The sequence below is a fragment of the Muntiacus reevesi genome, chromosome 4 (assembly GCF_963930625.1).
Source record: "Muntiacus reevesi chromosome 4, mMunRee1.1, whole genome shotgun sequence".
NCBI classification, from domain to species: domain Eukaryota; kingdom Metazoa; phylum Chordata; class Mammalia; order Artiodactyla; family Cervidae; genus Muntiacus; species Muntiacus reevesi.
Genome location: NC_089252.1, coordinates 170,162,816 through 170,180,248, shown reverse-complemented (window position 1 = coordinate 170,180,248; position 17,433 = coordinate 170,162,816). Strand labels below are relative to the sequence as shown.

The window sequence follows — 17,433 nt, the reverse complement described above, 5'->3', positions numbered from 1 at the left end:
CTTTGTCGTCTGTAAAATGGAGCAAATAATAGCCTTAACTTACAAAGTTGTGAGTGAAATGCAATAAGGCATGTGAATGATGCCTGGTACACAGTAAACGTCAGACACTCTTTTATTGTCCCAGAACTAGCCAGGCAGGAGCGAGACAGAAGAGCCTCTATCTTACATAGGGCCCCCAGGTTTGAGGGTAGTATTAATGCCACAAAGGCAGAGGCTGTTGAAGGTGTGTGTTTGCATATTTATTGCGCCTGTAAGGCAGCCAGGTGGAGAGCAGGGAGAGCTGGGGTGGAGACGGCAGGCGGGGACCCCGTCCCTGGGTGTATACGGCTGGCAGTGCTGCGATCGATCACAGTGCGTGCACAAAGGCGCTCACGACACATGCATTCTGTGTGCGCTCAGGGCACCCACTCTGCCTGCTGACATCCAGAGACAGTGACTAAACTCAGGCCTTGCCACCTAAGGGTCTCCGGAGGGCCATGGCCCCTGGAACTTTGGCAAGAGAAGCGGAGGCATGAACTCGAGTCTTTAACGTTGACTCCTTTGGGGGATAGGAAGGTGAGAGGCACATACAAGTAGTAAAACAGTATTTATTATCATCTTCTCTAACTGACCGCACGGACGGTGAGGCTGTGATGTCATCAGAGGAATTATAGGTGTATCTGACGTGGGTCAAGCTCCACTCAAAAGCCTTGTGGCTGTGTCAGCCTCTCAAATGGAGACAAGGGTTATACCCACTTGACACAGGCCAGGGTGAGGTGTTGAGGGTGCTGAGTCGGAGGAGCTGCTCACCTTCAGGTCGTATAAGTGTGGAGTCGGCTAGACTGCTGGTAACGAAATCCCCCACTTGCATGTCCCTGAGAGTCGGTTCCTTGCTTGCCTCACCCTCCTCTGGGTCCTGCCACCCCATCAGCAGCTGTGAAGAATGCAGGAGGAAAAGCAGAGAAAAAAGAACGTTTGTTTCACTTTGTTGCAGCCTGGGAACTGCAGGTTGCAACCCAATAGTGAGTCACGAAACCAATCAGGTGAGTCTGTTTTTTTGCTGAGGCAGGGAGTTAACCAACCAAAGGAATTCACTCTGTCAGAGTGCCGGAGGCTAGGAGTCAAAGATCAGCGTGTTGGCAGGGTTGGTCCCCTCTGAAAACTGAGAGGACTCACTCCAGGCCTCTCTCCTCAGCCTGTGGATGGCCATCTTCTGTTCATGTGGAATTCTCCCTGCATGCAAGTCTGTCTCCAAATTTCCCCCCTCTATTGCCAAGTCACATAGGATCCTGTTCCAAGACCAGAGGTCGAACCCAACGCCCTAGCAATGAAGCACCAAGTCCTAACTACTGGACTGCCAATGAATTCACAAATTTCCCTTTTTGCTAAAGACACCAGTCATATTGGATTAGGGCCCACCCTAAGGATTACCTCTGTAAAGACCCTGTCTCTGAGTGAGGTCATGTTCTGAGAGACTGAGGGTACCTCCTATGAATATGAATTTTTGAGGGATATATGATTTCAACATACTAATATATGAATTTTTGAGAGGCACAGTTCAACCCATCACAGTGAGCCTTCACCACCACTGTTTAAAAACAAAGTAGAAAATAAAAAAATAAAAACTAAAAACAAAGTAGAATACAAGAGAAAATACCAGAATGCATGACACAAAGTGAGGATAAGTAGTGTCTAATGAAATTTGTTTCACTTTTATATATTTATTTGAGTTCTAGGTCTTGATGGAAAAGAGACTTTTCAGTGCTGGTTGTGATCAAAAATAAAGCGCTTGGATGTTGGTAACCATCACACAGGGCTTCCCTGGTGGCTCAGTGATAAAGAATCCACCTGCAATGCAGGAGACACAGGCTCGATCCCTGGGTCAGGGAGATGCCCTGGAGAAGGGAATGGCAACCCACTCCAGTATTCTTGCCTGGGAAACCCCACGGACAGAGGAGACTTGTGGGCTATTGTCCATGGGGTCGCAAAAGAGTTGGACATGAAAAAGAAAAAGAGAGAGAGACATGATTTAGCAACCCGACAACAACTATCACATATCACTTTGTATTGCTTTTTAATTGTTATACGGGTACATCCTGCTCTGACAAGGACATAAGTTAGGGCAAGGGCACATATCATCCTGTAAACGCTGCTATGCGGCTAGAAGAAAGCAAATTTATCCTTGCTAGTCAATACAAAGACTACCATTTACCTCGTGTTTACTGTACCTGCGGTGGGCTGTTTTCCACATACTCTCTTATGTGAGGACTAAACTTAGTGATGGATTAATGGCAGGAGCTTAGTACGTTTCACAGCCAAGATGAATGCAGGCCGCATTTAGGAGCACTGGACAGCGGCCTGACATTTGTGGGTGGAGGACCGAAGGATGGGGGAAAGTTCACAGAAGTGTGGGAAGCTGCTTTGGGTCCCTAGGCAGCTGTGTCTCCCAGGCCTTTGCTCTTCCCACCAAATTTCCATTCACCTTGATCCCAACTCACCATGTAGATTAGAGGAAGCAGAGACTTCTCACTTGGAAACTCCTCCAGTTTCCTGCTCCCTGCCAACAGACATCTCATCAGCACCCGCAGCCTCCCTGCGGGCTCGGAGGGGAGCCTGTCTCTGCCCCTGCCGGAAGGATGTTCCTCCGCCCGTGCTCAGGACCTCATCTGCCTCCCCAGGCACTGTTCCAGTCACTATCCCCTCCATCCTCCAAATCTCCAGCCTCTCATTCACTAATTACTGCAGGTCATTTTCTTTTGGTCACACCTCACAGCTTGCACGGTCTTAGTTCCCTAACCAGGGATTGAACCTGGGCCCTCAGCTGTGAAAGTGCCAAGTGCTAAGCACTCGCCCACCTGGCAGTTCCTTATTGTAGCTCTTAACCCTCAGCAGACAAACACATTCAAATCCCTCCACCTTTAGAAAAGTGAATTGAACTGGTAGCCAGCAATCCTCCCAAAATCTATGTCCAGTGAAGTCAGTAGCAGTGTGTTGGGTGTCTGTTCTCAGGCTGTCAGCCAAGACAGGGAGTCGGGTTTGCTAACAATGATACCTCACATCACAGCCCAGCGTCATTAGGACTGTGACTCCGCGGGAGCACGTGGGAGGGGCACCTAAACTACGTGGGGGAGGGGAGAGATCCGGGAGGTGATGCCCAGACTGAATCTTAAAGGGAAAAAAGAAGTTACTCAGACCAAGGACAAGAGGAGAGGTAAACCGGGAAGGGAGTCTCGCCTTTGCAAAAGCATGGATGCTGTGGGAGCGTGGCACCTTCTGGAAATGGGAAGTAGGTGGCAGTGGGGAACAGCAGAGGATTTAGGGCAGGTGGGCAGTGTGATGAGATTCAGTAGAGAAGCTACCCTGGTTGCAGTGTGGAGAGTGGATTTAAACAGTAAATCGGAAACCGGGAGAACTGCTCAGAAGGTTGATAATAATGAAGAAGGGGACCACACGGAGGAGGAGGAGAAGTGAAGCATTGTGGAATCAACCTGGTGGGAAGACAAGTAAAGACAAGAGCCAGTGGGAAAGGAAAGAATAGACTCAAGGAACTGGAAGCCTCAACCAGCCTAAAGATCAGACTTCCTGCGGGCAAGGAAGGAAGGAATTGAAAGGTTGGCATGATGTGGTCAGAGACAAAGGGGTGAGATTCCATTGAGCTCTCCTGGGAGGGTGTGGTAGAGGTTGTGGCGATGGGAGTGAGTGGCTGTGGCAGAATGGAGCTGAGTCGTTGGAGTTGAAGAGACCAGGGTCCCGCTGGACTACCTGCATGAACACTGAAGCCACCTGGGTTTGCTGAAGACCTGAGCTGGCAAGGAAGACGGTGAGTGAGGTGCCATAGTCCTTCTTCAAGGAGAGTGGGCAAGGGACCAAATGCCATCAGTGGGTGGCCGCAGAAGTAATGACTAGCATTTAGTGAGAGCTTATCTGTTACTTCAGTGCCTACTTTTTAAATCACCCAAGTACTGTACATTTTATTCTACAACAGCACTGTGAATTAGAACTATGCCCAGTGTGGTGAAGTGAAAGTCGCTCAGGCGTGTCCCACTCTTTGTGACCCCAAGGAGAGCCCATGGGATTCTCCAGGCCAGAATACTAGAGTGCGTAGCTGTTCCCTTCTCCAGGGGGTCTTCCCAACCCAGGGATCGAACCCGGGTTTCCTGCACTTCAGGCAGAGTCTTTACCAGCTGAGCTATCAGGGAAGCCAAGTCACTAGTCAAATGTGACTATTTAATTTTCATTAAGAAAACAATTCTCGGGACTTCCCTTGTAGTCCAGCAGCTAAGACTCCACGCTCCCAGTGCTCCTAGTTTCCTGGTCAGGAAACTAGATCCTACATGCCACAACTAAACTTTCCATGTTTCACAGCTAAGACCCAGTGCAGCCACACACATACATACATAAACAAACATTAAAACCCATCCCTCACATGTACTGGCCACGTTTCAAACACTCAGCAGCCACATATGACTAGTGGCTACTGTATGAGCCCAGACATGGGATGTTTCCTTCCATCATCACAGAAGGTTCTGCTGGGTAGTGCTAATGGCCCTTGCTTCACAGACCAGGGGGCTGCAGGGTGGAAAGTTTAAGTAATCTGCCCACAGCCAAAGAGCTGCAAGGGAGCTGGGGTTTGTATCCTGCTGGTCTGGCACAAGCGCTGTTGCCCTTAAGCAGCATGCTACACGGCTTCTCAATGGAGGGTGAAATAGCTGACCCTTAAAAGGAAGAGGAATTTGTATGACTATCAAGGCAAGAACTGAGGATGCCAGCTCAGCAGCGAGTCTTTCTCCCTTGTTGGCAAAGTCTGGATTATATACAGGTGTTCCCCTCCCATGCATTTAGGGGATGAATCTCATTGGTCTTACCAATCATGGTGTTTCCATTGTCCTGGCTAATAGGAGTTTGTGGGGAGCTTGGGAAAGGTTTTGTTTTTCTTCACTATCAAGAGTACACGTGATGTCTGAAGAAAGAGGCCATCAGCCACTGAGGACAGCGTAGCAGTGTGAAGAGGCAGAAAACGTAGTGAACCAAGCAGTCCTGGGTCTGTTCTAGATCTCTTGTTCAGTCTACTTTAGTTGGGTCTTCTGTTACTTTCGCTCAACGCATCCCTGAGACTTTGGTGGAGTGACACTGACTCTAAGAAATGGTGAGCACAGCGCGGGCTGACTGTCCACACTCCCACAGTCACCCGACTTGCTCACTTGGGAGAATAAATGATATCTCTTAAAAAAACAAACAAAAAAAAGCATCCTCAGGGAAGAGCCACACTTCAGACAAGTAAAGAGGGGCAAGGATAATCTGAGCCAAGAGTGGCCATGGGCCCTGTGCAAGGAAGGGATTGGGGAGCAGCACAGGGTGGTCAGGAAGAGGAAGGACTAGACCGAGTGGAGAAGGGTAGACGCCCCCTGAGGCCGGCCAAGGAAGACAGGATGTGAGCGACGGTGGTGTCAGCTGATCTCGAGTTCTCAGATGAAGCCCTGGGGCTGTCAGGGCTCACTGTGGCCAACAGGCCTTCACCCCACAGAAGGGTAAGCAGCAGCCCTGTGGGTGGGCAAAGGCAGGCGTCGCTGGATGGAGTCGGCTGTGGTCAGGCCTGAGCCTCTGCAAGGACATTCTAGCCCTCTAACTAGCTCTCTAATTACTGTCTTGCCTTTCTCTCTCCCCTGGAGCAGCCGAACTTCCTGGGAAAGTTATTCCCTTTCTCTGTCTTCCCTCCCTCACCTCCTCAGAACACTGCCAGCTGCCTACTGCCTCCGCGATGAAACTGTTCTGGCCCATGTCGCACATGCCCTCCTAGCATAGTGACCTGCCCTGTTTTTCTGTCGCTGGCCCATTCAGCGGTTTTCAGCACTGTTAGCCACTCTTGAATAAGCACTTCCCCTCCTGGTTTTCACAGCCCCTCTCCCCTCTTCCTCCTGCCTGTCTCGTTGCTCCTTCTCAGCCTCCTGTCTTCACAGGCTATCCTTCCTCTGTAATCTCATCCACACCCGAGGCTGCAGCATACACGGAGAAAAGCAATGTAGCGTGGTAGTTAAAACCATGGCCTCTGGGGCCAGGCTCCTTGGGTTCAAATCCTTGCCCTACCCTTCATTTCTGTATGACATCTATCCTCCTGCCAAGAAGTCCATCATTATCCTCAACCCACCCCCTGGGGAAGCCACTGTTCTGATTTCTTCCACCATAGGTTTGCTTGGTCTATTTTAGAATTCGTATAAATGGAATAAAGCAGGATGTGCTTTCATGTCTGGCTTCTTTTACTCACATGTCTTGAGATTTATTGTGTTGTTTTATGTATCTATAGTGTGTCCATTTTATTACTAATATCTCATGGTAGAGATACACCACAGATGCTTTGTCCTTTAAAAAAAAAAATGATAGGCACCTGAGCCACAGCCAGTTTTTGGCTATCATGAAGAAAACTACTATGAACATCCTTCGAATCTTTGTGTAACCGTATATTTTCACTTCTCTTGAATAAATAACTAAGTATAATTGTGGGGTCATAGGGTAGGTATATGCTTAAAATAAGAAACTGCTATGTATTACTCCAAATTTATAGTACATTCCCAACACTGTAAGAGAATTCCTGTTGCTCTACGTTCTCAATACCGTTTGGTATTGTCAGTTTTTAAAAGTTAAACCGTTTTGGTGAATGTGGAGAATTATCTCACTGTGGTTTAATTTGCATTTTCTTGATGACTAGAGATATTGAGCACTTTTTATGTGCTTATTGGGCATTCATACACATTCTTTTATGATGTATCTGTTCAAATGTTTTGTCTATTTTAAAAAATGGGATGTTTTCATTATTACTGTGTTATAGGAATTTTTATGTATCCTGAATACCATTTCTTTGTGAGATCAATATTTTGCTTATTTTCTGCTTACTTATTCATTTTCTTAATGGTGTCTTTTGATTAACAGACGTTTTCAACTTTGATGTTTCCTACATCAATTTGTTTTCTTTTATGGTTATTGCTTTCTATGACATAAATTTTTACCTACTTTCAAGTCAGGAAGATATTCTGTGTTTTCACTTAAAAACTTTATGATTTTAGCTGTTATGGCTTAGGTCTATGATTAACCTGAATTAATTTCTGCATACGATGTGAGGTAGGGATCGTGATTCACTAATTGTTCCAACACAATTTGTTGAAAAGATATTGCTTTCCCCAGTGGATTGCTTTGACACCTTCATCAAGATTAAATGACCTTTGGGACTTCCCTGGTCCAGTGGTCCAGTGGCTAATACTCCAAGCTCCCAACGCAGGGCAACTGGGTTCGATCTCTGATTGAGAAACTAGATCCCACTGGCCAGCTAAGAGTTTGCACACTGCAGCACATGCTGAAACAAAGATCGAAGACCTCACGTGCCACAACCAAGACCCAGCACAAGCCAAATGTGAGAAAGGGTTAACTGACCTGTAAGTGTGTTAGTCTATTTCTGGCTCTCTAGTCTATCCCATGGGGCTGTTTGTCAGACCTCATGCCAGAACTATAGTGTCTTGATTATCATAGCCTACAAGTCTCAAAGTCAAGCAGTAAAGTCCTCTGGCATTGGGGAATTGTTTTTATTTTTATTTTTCTGTTAGCATTGGGATTTTAAAAGCTCCCCAGTTGATTTAAATGTGCTGCCAAAATCTGAAAACTTGAGAACATTCTAATGTGAGCCACAGTTTCTAGACCCAGCTTTCCCTGTTACTATCCTCTGGGCCAACATGATAAACGAATTAACATACTTGATCCTGCCTCTTTCGCCTGGAATCCTCCTCCTCTTCAGCTCTGCAGCTGGTGCATTAAGGGCTTCATCAATTTCTCACCTGGTTCCCCTCTACTTTCATTTATTTTTATTTTTTATTTATTTGGCTGCATGGAGTCTTCGTTGTGGCACGTGGGATTTAGTTCCCTGACCAGGGATCGAACCCAGGCCCCCTGTATTGGGAGTGCAGAGTCTTAACCACTGGACCACCGGGAAACCCCCCCTGTACTTTCAGATTAAAAATTCTAAGTCCGTAGTGTGGCTAAAATCACCTTTTGTGATTAGGCTCCCTGATGCTGCACCCACTATCTTCCCCAACAAGTACCTTAAGCTTCCGCCCTACCACATTTGCCTTAAGTGTCTCAAATTTCTTCATGCCTACATGTCTTTGCCTGTCCTGAGCTAAAACAGCCTCTCCTTCTGTCACAGCTTGCCGTCTGCTTCCTCTCTTTCAACACATAGCCGAGCATCACCCACTCTGCCCTGCCTTGACCCTCTTATCTGGGACAGGCATCCTGCCCTGGTTCCCATGGCCCTCTGTGCCATGTGCCTTTATCCGGGCATTAAGTCCTTTGTTGTAACTGTCAGTGATCTAGTTGCTCAACCCCATTAACCTGCACACACCTTGACGGCTAAGACTGCGTGTTTCCACCTCATCTCTAGTGCCTACCAGTGTAATTGGCACATATGAGGTACCTAATAAATGTCTTTTAAAGGACAGGAAACCGGGCTCCAATCCACACTGTGATTTGAGGCCGATTCCTCAACTTTTCTGAGACTATTTCCATATCTACAAACTGAAAATAACACCTCTGCCACAAGGGAGTTGTCAAACTTAAATGAAGTAATCCGTGTAAAATCTACCGCCTGGTCTTCCTATATGGAAAGGACTCAATAAATCTTGGTTTTCTTCCCATCTTCCGGCAGACCCTTCCCATCTTTCCTGTTTACACTTCTTCATCTGACCGCTAGGTGGCGCCAGTCTCTGGCCTGACATTCAGTTCCAGGGTTCCCTCTCAATGCCCCCTTCTCAGTGCCTGTTACACTCAGGAAAAGGAAAGGGGAAAGGAAAGTGAAGTCGCTCAGTCGTGTCCGACTCTTCGGGACCCCATGGACTGTAGCCTACAAGGCTCCTCCATCCATGGGATCCTCCAGGTAAGAATACTTGAGTAGGCTTCCATTTCCTTCTCCAGGGGATCGAACCCGGGTCTCTCGCATTGCAGGCAGATGCTTTACCCCCTGAGCCACCAGGGAACGAAAGGGGGATGTTTAATAATCTACTGGGAGATCCCAAAAAACGAGGTATTCTCTCCACCGATTTCTTTGCCTGCTGTCACCATTCTTGATAACCTGATCATAGATTGCACAGAATTAATTCTTCCTTGGTTTCCCCTATTTGGTTATAATTCCAACCCAAGGATTTGAAGATGGAAAATGCTTCGTTAGAGTAGAAGTGGGGAGAAAGAGAAGTCAAGGCAGAAAGGGACTGCATAATGGGTGCTACAGGAGAAATACTGAGATGATTCTTAGTCACATCCCATTTGATGGTAACTAATTATGACGGACTCCTTTTCCAGTGCAGATACCCCTAGCCCTAACACTCCTGTAAGCTCACCCACCTAACAATCAAGAGGTCCTAACACTGTGGATACAAGTAAGTAAAGGGACAGGATACCTGCCCATAGGGAGTTTATGGTCTGACGGTAGAGACAGAATCACAAGATTAAGTGCCAAATTCTAGGTCCTGAGGCTGTCTTGAGAGTAAGCTTGGTACAGGAGAGATGGGCAGAGTGAGAACAACAGGAGAGCCTTGCTGAGGAGGGTGGGAGGAGCTGCGAGAAGAGCATAAAGGCTCAGGTAGGAATACGCACCCTCCCGTCCTACAGTGACGGCCTCAGCACCTCACACGTCGCAAGTAAGCCGCGTGCCCCACAGTCCCAGCAGACTACGGGGTGCCCAAGCAAGGACGTCCCAGGGAGTCCACGTGAAGAGCGACTTCGGTGTGTGCGCAACGGGGAGGGGTCAAGATGAGGTAACTGAGGAAAAGCCAGTTCCAGAACGGTGTGTGCTTAAGGTGCTCATCTGCGGTTTTAAAAGACATTTATTTGTTTATTAGTTATTTGTTTTGGCTGTGCCAAGTAGCTTGTAGCATCTTGGTTCCCCGACCAGGATCTGAACCCAGGCCTCCGGCAGTGAAAGCTTGGAATCCTAACCGCGGGACCACCAGGGAATTCTGTTTATTGTCTTCAAAACACCTCTTGGCAGGAGACCCAGGGAGCTCTTGGTAGTGGTTATTCTGAGGGTGGGACTGAAGAATGGGGGCGTGAAGTGTGGCGAGTTTACTTTTCACCTCCTACCTTCCTATGCTCTGAGTTTTACGACCACTAAGTATTATTATTATTTTACAGTATAAAGTTAATAAAAATAAACACCAGTCATATCCAGGAGACAGCAGGATTGGGAGGTAGCAAGTGAGAAGTGTCCGTGTGCTGGCTGAGGCCAGATACTGGAAGGCCAAGACTGGAAGAAGAGTTGACATGTGATCATTTTGTTGTCTGTGGACACCCAGCAGAGGTTCCCCAGCCAGGAAGAAACAGAGGAAGCAGTTTCAGGAAGATTCACCTGCATAAGAGAGGTATCAGGGAGAGCCGAGAAGCAGGGCTGCCCCCCTCACAACCTGCTCAGGCTATGCATGGTCACTCCAGCTAGCTTTTCCCTGTCAAAGCTGCCTGAAGCCTGTTCTTTTCTGTGGGCGGTGCTGGGCCTTCGTTGCGATGCTTGGGCTTCTCTAGCTGCGGCGGTGCGGGTTCTCTAGTTGTGGTGTGCAGGCGCAGTAGTGGGCAGTGTACGGGATCGTAGATCCCTGACCAGGGACTGGGAGCTCAGAGTCTTATCCGCTGGACCATCAGGGAAGGCCCCCAAACTCCCCTTCAATCTGACTTGACCTGGATGACAACATGGGGAAGGGGTTCTGGGAGAAGGAACCTAGTAGGTGTTCCTTAAAAACCTTTAGTAAGTTCCTGCCATGTGACCCATGTTACATGTGTTAGCCCATGAGGTCTGGATGGAAGGATGAGTAAGACCCCCACCCCGGAGCAGAGAAACTCTGGCAGTGGAAACAGAGGAAAAATCTGAGCTCTATTTCAAAGGAAAAAATGATAAGTCCTGAGCCTAGGTTTGCAAGATCGGTAGAGAAAGGCCTAGAAGAAGTCTATGGTTTCCGGCCCAGGAGACTAAAGGCAGGCGGCCTTGGCCCTGAGCAAAGCTCGCCTGGAGGACGCTCTGGTTTGGAGGAAAGGTCTAGCTGCTTCTGGATTCTTCTCTGGCTGTCGCTTCTCTCAACAGACACGGGCTCCAGGCTGCTCTGCTTTCTGCCAGGGCCCGACTGGAGTGAGGATGTGGGGCCTTTCCTTGACTGGAATTTTAAAAGGGAGAAGGGTGGCGCAAGCCTCCCTCAACTCACGTCAGCTTCTGGCAGCCAGCGCCGCTGGCCGTCTCCCTCAACTCCGACTTTCAGACACCAGAGAGTCAGACACCGAAGGACGGCGGTGAAACACCGCCCAGGAGGGGGCAGTGGCCAGAAGCACAGTGCCGGCCCGGGAGCCGCCCGCGCCCCGCGGACTCCGAGCTGGGAGTGCCCTGTGGACCCCGGCTGGGACGGAGGTCCGGGCCCGGCAGCCGCCTCCTGAGGAGAACTCGAGGCCTGGAAACGGAGTCCAGGAGTCCCTCACCGTATTCCACACCCCCGCTGCTCGGAATCTAAAACCCCGCTTGGTGGGAAGCCAGTCAGAAGGTATAAAAAACAAAACACCAAACAAGAAAACAAACGAGCCCGACCTCCGGGGACGGGGAGGACCTTCCACAGCCCCGCCCGCCGGTGACTCACCGCCGCCTGGCCGGGCGGGCAGCGCGGGGCGGGGGCGAGGTGGGCTCCGTCCGCAGCCGCAGGCAGGCGGGCAGGCCCCGGCGCGTCCCCGCGGGTGTCCCTGCTGACGCGAGCCCCGCAGCGCGGTGGGCCGGGCCTTCCCGGCGCCGCCCCGCCGCGCCCCGCCGCGCCGCGGGCCCCAGGCCCGGTCCGGGTCCGCCCGTCAGCGAACCGGAGCCCGGCCTCTCCCCGCACCCTCCCCACGGTCTGCGGCCCCAGCCCGCCCGCAGCCCGGGCAGGGGAGTCGCAGTCGGGGTCCCCAGGAGACCAGGCCTCGGCGCGCACCTCCCGATCCTAGGGCCCCAGACGGGGCCTGGAGTTGGGGCGAGACGCCGAGTTTCGACGCCAAGCGGCTCAGCCCTCGTCGCCCCCCGCCCCAGCCCTCTCGGCCCTTCAGTTCCCGAGCGCCAGGCAGGGGAATGGGCACTCCAGGCCCAAAGCGGCCAGCGGGGCCCGGGGAAGCCGCGCGCGCGGACGGCCCGCCCGAGCCCCGCATCTCGCCGCCGCTCGGACCCCCCTCCCCAGGCCGCGCGCCAAGCGGCGCCTGCGCACTCGCGGGGCTGCCGCGTAGCCCTCTCTCCCCCGCCCCCCGCTCTCTCTTTCCCCGCCCCTTCTCTCCCTCCCTCCTCTCCCGGTCCCCTCCCTCTCCCCCCCAACCGACTCAGCCCGCCCGGGGCACCTCAGTCCCGGGAACCGCGGTGCGAGCTCCAGGCCCGTGCACTGAGGAGGCGGAAACGAGGGGAGCCCCCGGAGCTCCATCAGGCCCCCTCCAAAGGCTCCCCGCCCGGTCCACGCCCCCCGCCCCCCACCCCGCCTCCTCCCAATTGTGCATTTTTGCAGCCGGAGGCGGCTCGGAGATGGGGCTGTGAGCTTCGCCCCGGGAGGGGGAAAAGAGGAACGAAGAGAAAAGCAGGGGGTGAAGGGTTTGGATTTGGGGGCAGAGGGTGCAGCCCCGTCTGCAGGCCCTCCCCAAGGGGCTCCGGGCTCCACATCCTCACCCACGCCCCTGGTGCGCTTTGCTGAAGGATAGGATAAGAATAGAGGAGAGGGAGGAAGGAGGAAAAAGGGGGCCCCCCAATTGGGGGGGGCGACGGCGAGAAGTAACAGGACCAGAGGAGAGGGGGCTGCTGCTTGCATCAGCCCACACCATGCTGACCCCGCCGCCGCTGCTGTTGCTGCCCCTGCTCTCAGCTCTGGTCGCGGCCGCTGTCGACGGTGAGTGAGATTCGCGGCCCCTTTGGACCCCTGGGGACACCCACTCCCCAGCCCCCACTCCTGCGTTCGGATGGGAGAGGGAGTCGCGGGAGGGGTGCCTTTTGTTATCCCAGCCCAGCTGACACTGCAGCGGCCCAGCTGGGGGCGGGGATGGGGGTCCATTTCGGAGGATGGGGGCCTTGGGCAAATGATGCTTCTGGGACCCCCCCTCAGCCCAAACAAAGACCAGAGGCCTGGGAAGGGAGAAGAGGGACCCCCCTTTTCTGATCCTGGAATCCAGAGGCCTTCTCCTATCTCTGTTCAGGGAGGGCCTTCGCCTCCCCTACATCCTCCACCCCCCCACCCCCATCTAAATTGTAAAGGAATCTGGATTTGCCATGTACTGGCTGCAAAAGGGGGCGGGGGTCCTTTTGCCGGGCCTCTGAATCTGGAAGGGGAGCCGGCTCGGGGTACCCTGCTGGGGAGAGGGCAGGCTAGATGGGGACTGGCTTTGGGTCGGGAGAGGGAGGGCCAGGGAAAGGCCCCCTGCTTGGGTGTGGAATCTGGGCCCTTGGAGACCGGGCTTGGAGGCCTGCGTCCAGGATTTAGCGGGCTGCCAGCCTGGGTTCCGAAATGAGCACTTCCCCCTCTCAGGGCCTCTGTCAGTAGCCTGGAAAGAGCTGTACTGGGGGGTGTAGCGGGTGGGGGCAGGCGAAGCTATATGACTTTGAATTTTCCTTCTTAATTCCTGGGAGCTTTGAGATGAAAAAACGTCAGATGTCATCATTGGGGAAGGGGGCTGGAGAATGGCCTGGAATGCTGCGGTGGGAGGGTAGAGGAGGGTGCTCTCTCCCTGACTTCTGGCTTGATCACAGTTTGGACTGCAAGGAGAGCTGGAGGTTGGATGGGGGTTATGTCATGCCCCCACCCCTAATTCCCTGCCCCTTAGGTAGAGGTGTTTATTTCTCCCCACCGTTTCCCCTCCTCCCCTCACACACACACTTTGTATATTGCTTTGGGCTATATACAAAGTTAGCTTTGGGCTAGAACTGTGTCCTTTTGGAGAAACGGGGTGCCCTCTTGGTTTTTCTTAGTGTCAGCTATTTTCCCTCTTACTTGTGAGTCACTGGTTCAAGTCTTGCTCAAGCTTTGGGCTGGGGTCACGGGGTTGGGCTGGGCTGGGCCCCTGATTTTGAGTAGGGATGGGATCTGATCCATTACCGTCACTTTAATCTTCTCATACAGGGAAAAAAATCTGCACCCAATGCCATCGTGCGCCCCTCCTCCATCTTCTCAATTCTGCCAGATTGGGATTGGGAAAGTTTTTCTCTGAAACGGGATTAACTCTTCCCCTCCCCTCAACTTACTTCAGTTGGGAGGCGGGGTTAGGGGAACAGGAAATATATAGGACAGTATATTCAGTGGCTCTCAATTATGCCATCTTGGGGATTCTGTCCACCTACCACTCACCCCACATGGAGAAGAGGAAAGAAGCTGTGCCCCGAATACCCTTCAGACCAGCCCTTGCCTGTGATTTCCTCAGTTATGGGTGTTGTTTCCTCTTGTTCTTAACCCTGTGAAGTGAGAGGGGAAACTGAGGCAGAGAGATCTGGAAGGTATAGAAAAGCATTTTAAGAGAGAAAGAGTGACGCATCAAGAGCCCCACGATAGAAGGAGGATGGAATTAGGCAGAAAGAAGAGGGGGTCTCTGTGGAAAGCAGAAAAGGACCCCAGCCCAGTCAGGGGTGGCCCCAGGGAGCTTCACCCCTTGTCATTACCCCACCAAGTTGGTGGGTGGCGAGTGGAGGAGGGAGGCTGCACGTGTTTTCCTTAACGGTCTCCCACCCATTTGTAAGTTTCCACCCTGCCCAAAGCTGTAACCCCAGCTCAGACCAAACTCTATCCAAAGTCCTGGGCAACTCTGAGACCCCAGAGACTGTAGCCTGCCAGGCTCCTGTGTCCGTGGGATTTTCCCACAAGGATACTGGAGTGGGTTGCCATTTCCTCCTCCAGGGGCTCTTCCCGACCTAGGGATGGAAGCTGTATCTCCTGCACTGCAGGCGAATTATTCACCGATGAACAACCAGAGAAGCCCCTAGGGAGAGGACCCCTCCCCAAACTCATATTACTGTTCTTACCTTTGGAATGGGAATATGACTCATCCAGAGTGCCCACTCTGGGGAGTGGGAAAGGGAGACTGCACGCACCTGTAGGGTCAGCGTCGTCCAGGACTGCCCAGGGTTCCTGAATCCTACCCTTGCCCTCATGCCTCGGGCCCACAGACAGAACTTTCTCCTTTGTTTCCCGGGGAAGGGCATGTCCTGACTCCAGCTCACCTCCCTCGGTGTCGCACCTTCCTTCCTGCTGCTTTGCCTTCAGGGGAGCAGCCCTAGGTCCTTCTGCAGCGCTTCTGCCTTCGCTGTTGTGCCTGAACCCAATCCCCAGGGCCCCCTTCTCTTCGGGGAGCGATGTCACTCCTTGCTAGTAGACAGAACTGGGTCTACTTGCTTCCTGGGAGGCTGGAGAAACAGATGGACTGGGGAGTGAAAAGAGAGGTCATTGAGGTCTCTGCTGAGATTAGAAAGATTTTGTAGTGGGGAGGGCTGGCTGCCTCCCTGTCTCCTGCCCATCTCCACATACCTCCTTGAGCCAGTATATTACCTGTTATCAGACAAGCTGGACAGTGAACTGAGTTATGAGGCTGAGCCTCCTGGCTCCCTGAGAGATGGTTCCAAACTCCTTTCTCCCCTGGTCAGACCCAGATGCCTATCTCCCCTCACCCTTGTCTTTCAAACCAGGGACTTGAGGACATTGATTTGGGGATGGAGGTATATTTTGATGTTTGAGACTGCTTCTCAAGACTTCCTTTTCTCCCAATCTTAGCCACCCCCTTCCTCCATTTTCTCTATTATTTTCCCCCCAGCCACTCCCCATCACTGGGCCTCTTAAGGATGTCAGCCGGCGGGGAGGGGGGGGAGGGGGGGGCACTGGCCAGAGCCAGATCCTGTCCACATCCCCCTCCCACCCCCGACTTTTCAAAACTCCTTGGGAAGCCCTTCCTTACCAAGTCTAGCTTTCTTTCGTCCTGCTGTAGCCTCAGCCTTTGCATATCAAAACCCCACGCTTAAGGCTTATTACCCACCTCGGTAGCCTCCTCTCAGCCCCTGCCGCCAGCCCTCTGTGAGCCCTCCAGCATTCAAGTCCTCCGCTCTGGATGCGGGCTTCTCACCCTTGGGCAATCTGAATGCAGTGGGACCACGCAAGGGTCCCTGACCTGGTGGAGCTGGGTGCTGGGTGTGTTTGGAGCATCTCAACCCACCCCGCTGTGTTCAGTCCCTGATTTCAGCCCAGTTTTTAACAGGATCCCACATTGTTTGGAGAAGGAAGTAGTTGGCTCTGGGATTGCTTCCGGTGCAGTGGCCCCAGGCCCCAGCATAAAGCCTCCCTGGGGAAGAGGCAAGGGACAGTGGAGGGTGGCATTTACTCCTCTTGCACCCCAGGGAAGATGAGGGTCTCTCTGAGGCCTTGACCTTCCTGTCAAAGAGCTTCCTTCCTTCCTTCCACCCTCCCAATTCTGTGGGAGGCAGTGGCCCCTATCCTGCGTTTGCCTGGGGTCAGACAGCGCTAGGGCAGGGACCCCACTTGCCTGAGTATTCAGTATTCACATGCTTCCCCACCCTGAATCTCAGGGATGTTCTTCTCCGGGTTCATCCCAAGACAACTATGTCATTATCTTGGCAACCTCTGGGCTGAGCCCCTCTTACGAGGTTTTTTCCTCTGTCTGTCATTGGTATGCGCTGTCTTGGCCTCCAGGAACCTCGGTCTCTCGTCGTCCTAGCTCATCGCTCCTCTCACCCTTCTCTCCTCCCGTTGTGGCGTTCTCTGTCCAGTCTCCCTCAGACCCTGTGTCATGCTTTGCGTCTGCCTGTCTCCATCCGCCTCCATCCAGGCCTCTTGGTACCCCGAAAGCTGTCTGGGAGCAGAAGTCTCTCCTGGGCTCTCCCACGTGCTCCCCATTTTGGAGTTGTTATTCCCCTCTCAGGCCAAACTGGGAATCTCCACTTCGGCAGTGAAAGCTCTCCCCCCACTTTCTTCCAAGTTCCTCTCTCTTTTTCCCCCTCCACTAATTTGGGAGAGAATGTTTCTGGAAGAAGGGAACTTGATACCCTTTGTGGGTTGAGTAAGAGGGAGAATGCAGATAATTCAGAAAGGAGGAGGGAGGTTAGACTTCTGGCAGAACTTCCTCATGACTTGAGAACCGGAGAGAGGTGTGGGGAATGGGTCAGGAGCTTAGAGCTTTTATTTCTACGGCTGTATGTACAGGGGGTTGGGGGTAGGTGAAGAGGGCTTCTGAAGGCCTGGTGAGAGATAGATATGCTGACCTCCGGAGGCATTTGAGGGGTCTGGATTTTACTTGCGGGGGTGGGTGGGGGTGAGCATGGAGGAAAAGATGGTGGGGAGGTCAGGCTAATGTCCTGCTGAGTCAATATTGACTCAGGATGGAGGGGGAGACCCTCCCCCTCCCGCCGGCAGCCCAAGCCATCCTGTCTGTCTGTCCAGGCCGCAAAGCAGAGGC

At 52.3% G+C, this 17,433-nt stretch overlaps 1 protein-coding gene and 1 long non-coding RNA gene across 5 annotated transcripts in view; one reads left to right on the top strand and one right to left on the bottom strand.

Annotated features, from left to right (window-relative positions):
• Nucleotides 1-1,717: 1,717 nt before the first annotated feature.
• On the bottom strand, nt 1,718-12,387 carry LOC136167307 (uncharacterized). The gene is made up of 3 exons (XR_010663080.1): nt 12,343-12,387; nt 2,478-2,536; nt 1,718-1,946 (listed from the first exon to the last, which is right to left on the bottom strand). It is a non-coding gene; the product is annotated as an uncharacterized lncRNA (long non-coding RNA).
• A 168-nt stretch (nt 12,388-12,555) lies between these two features.
• LRP1 (LDL receptor related protein 1) overlaps nt 12,556-17,433 on the top strand; it is a 79,680-nt gene continuing 74,802 nt past the window's right edge. For all 4 annotated transcript variants that reach the window (XM_065934831.1, XM_065934830.1, XM_065934829.1 and 1 more), the window contains exon 1: nt 12,556-12,878. In XM_065934831.1, coding sequence (XP_065790903.1) covers nt 12,812-12,878 — 67 coding nt within the window. In that variant the 5' untranslated portion in view covers nt 12,556-12,811. The remainder of the gene's footprint in view (nt 12,879-17,433) is intronic.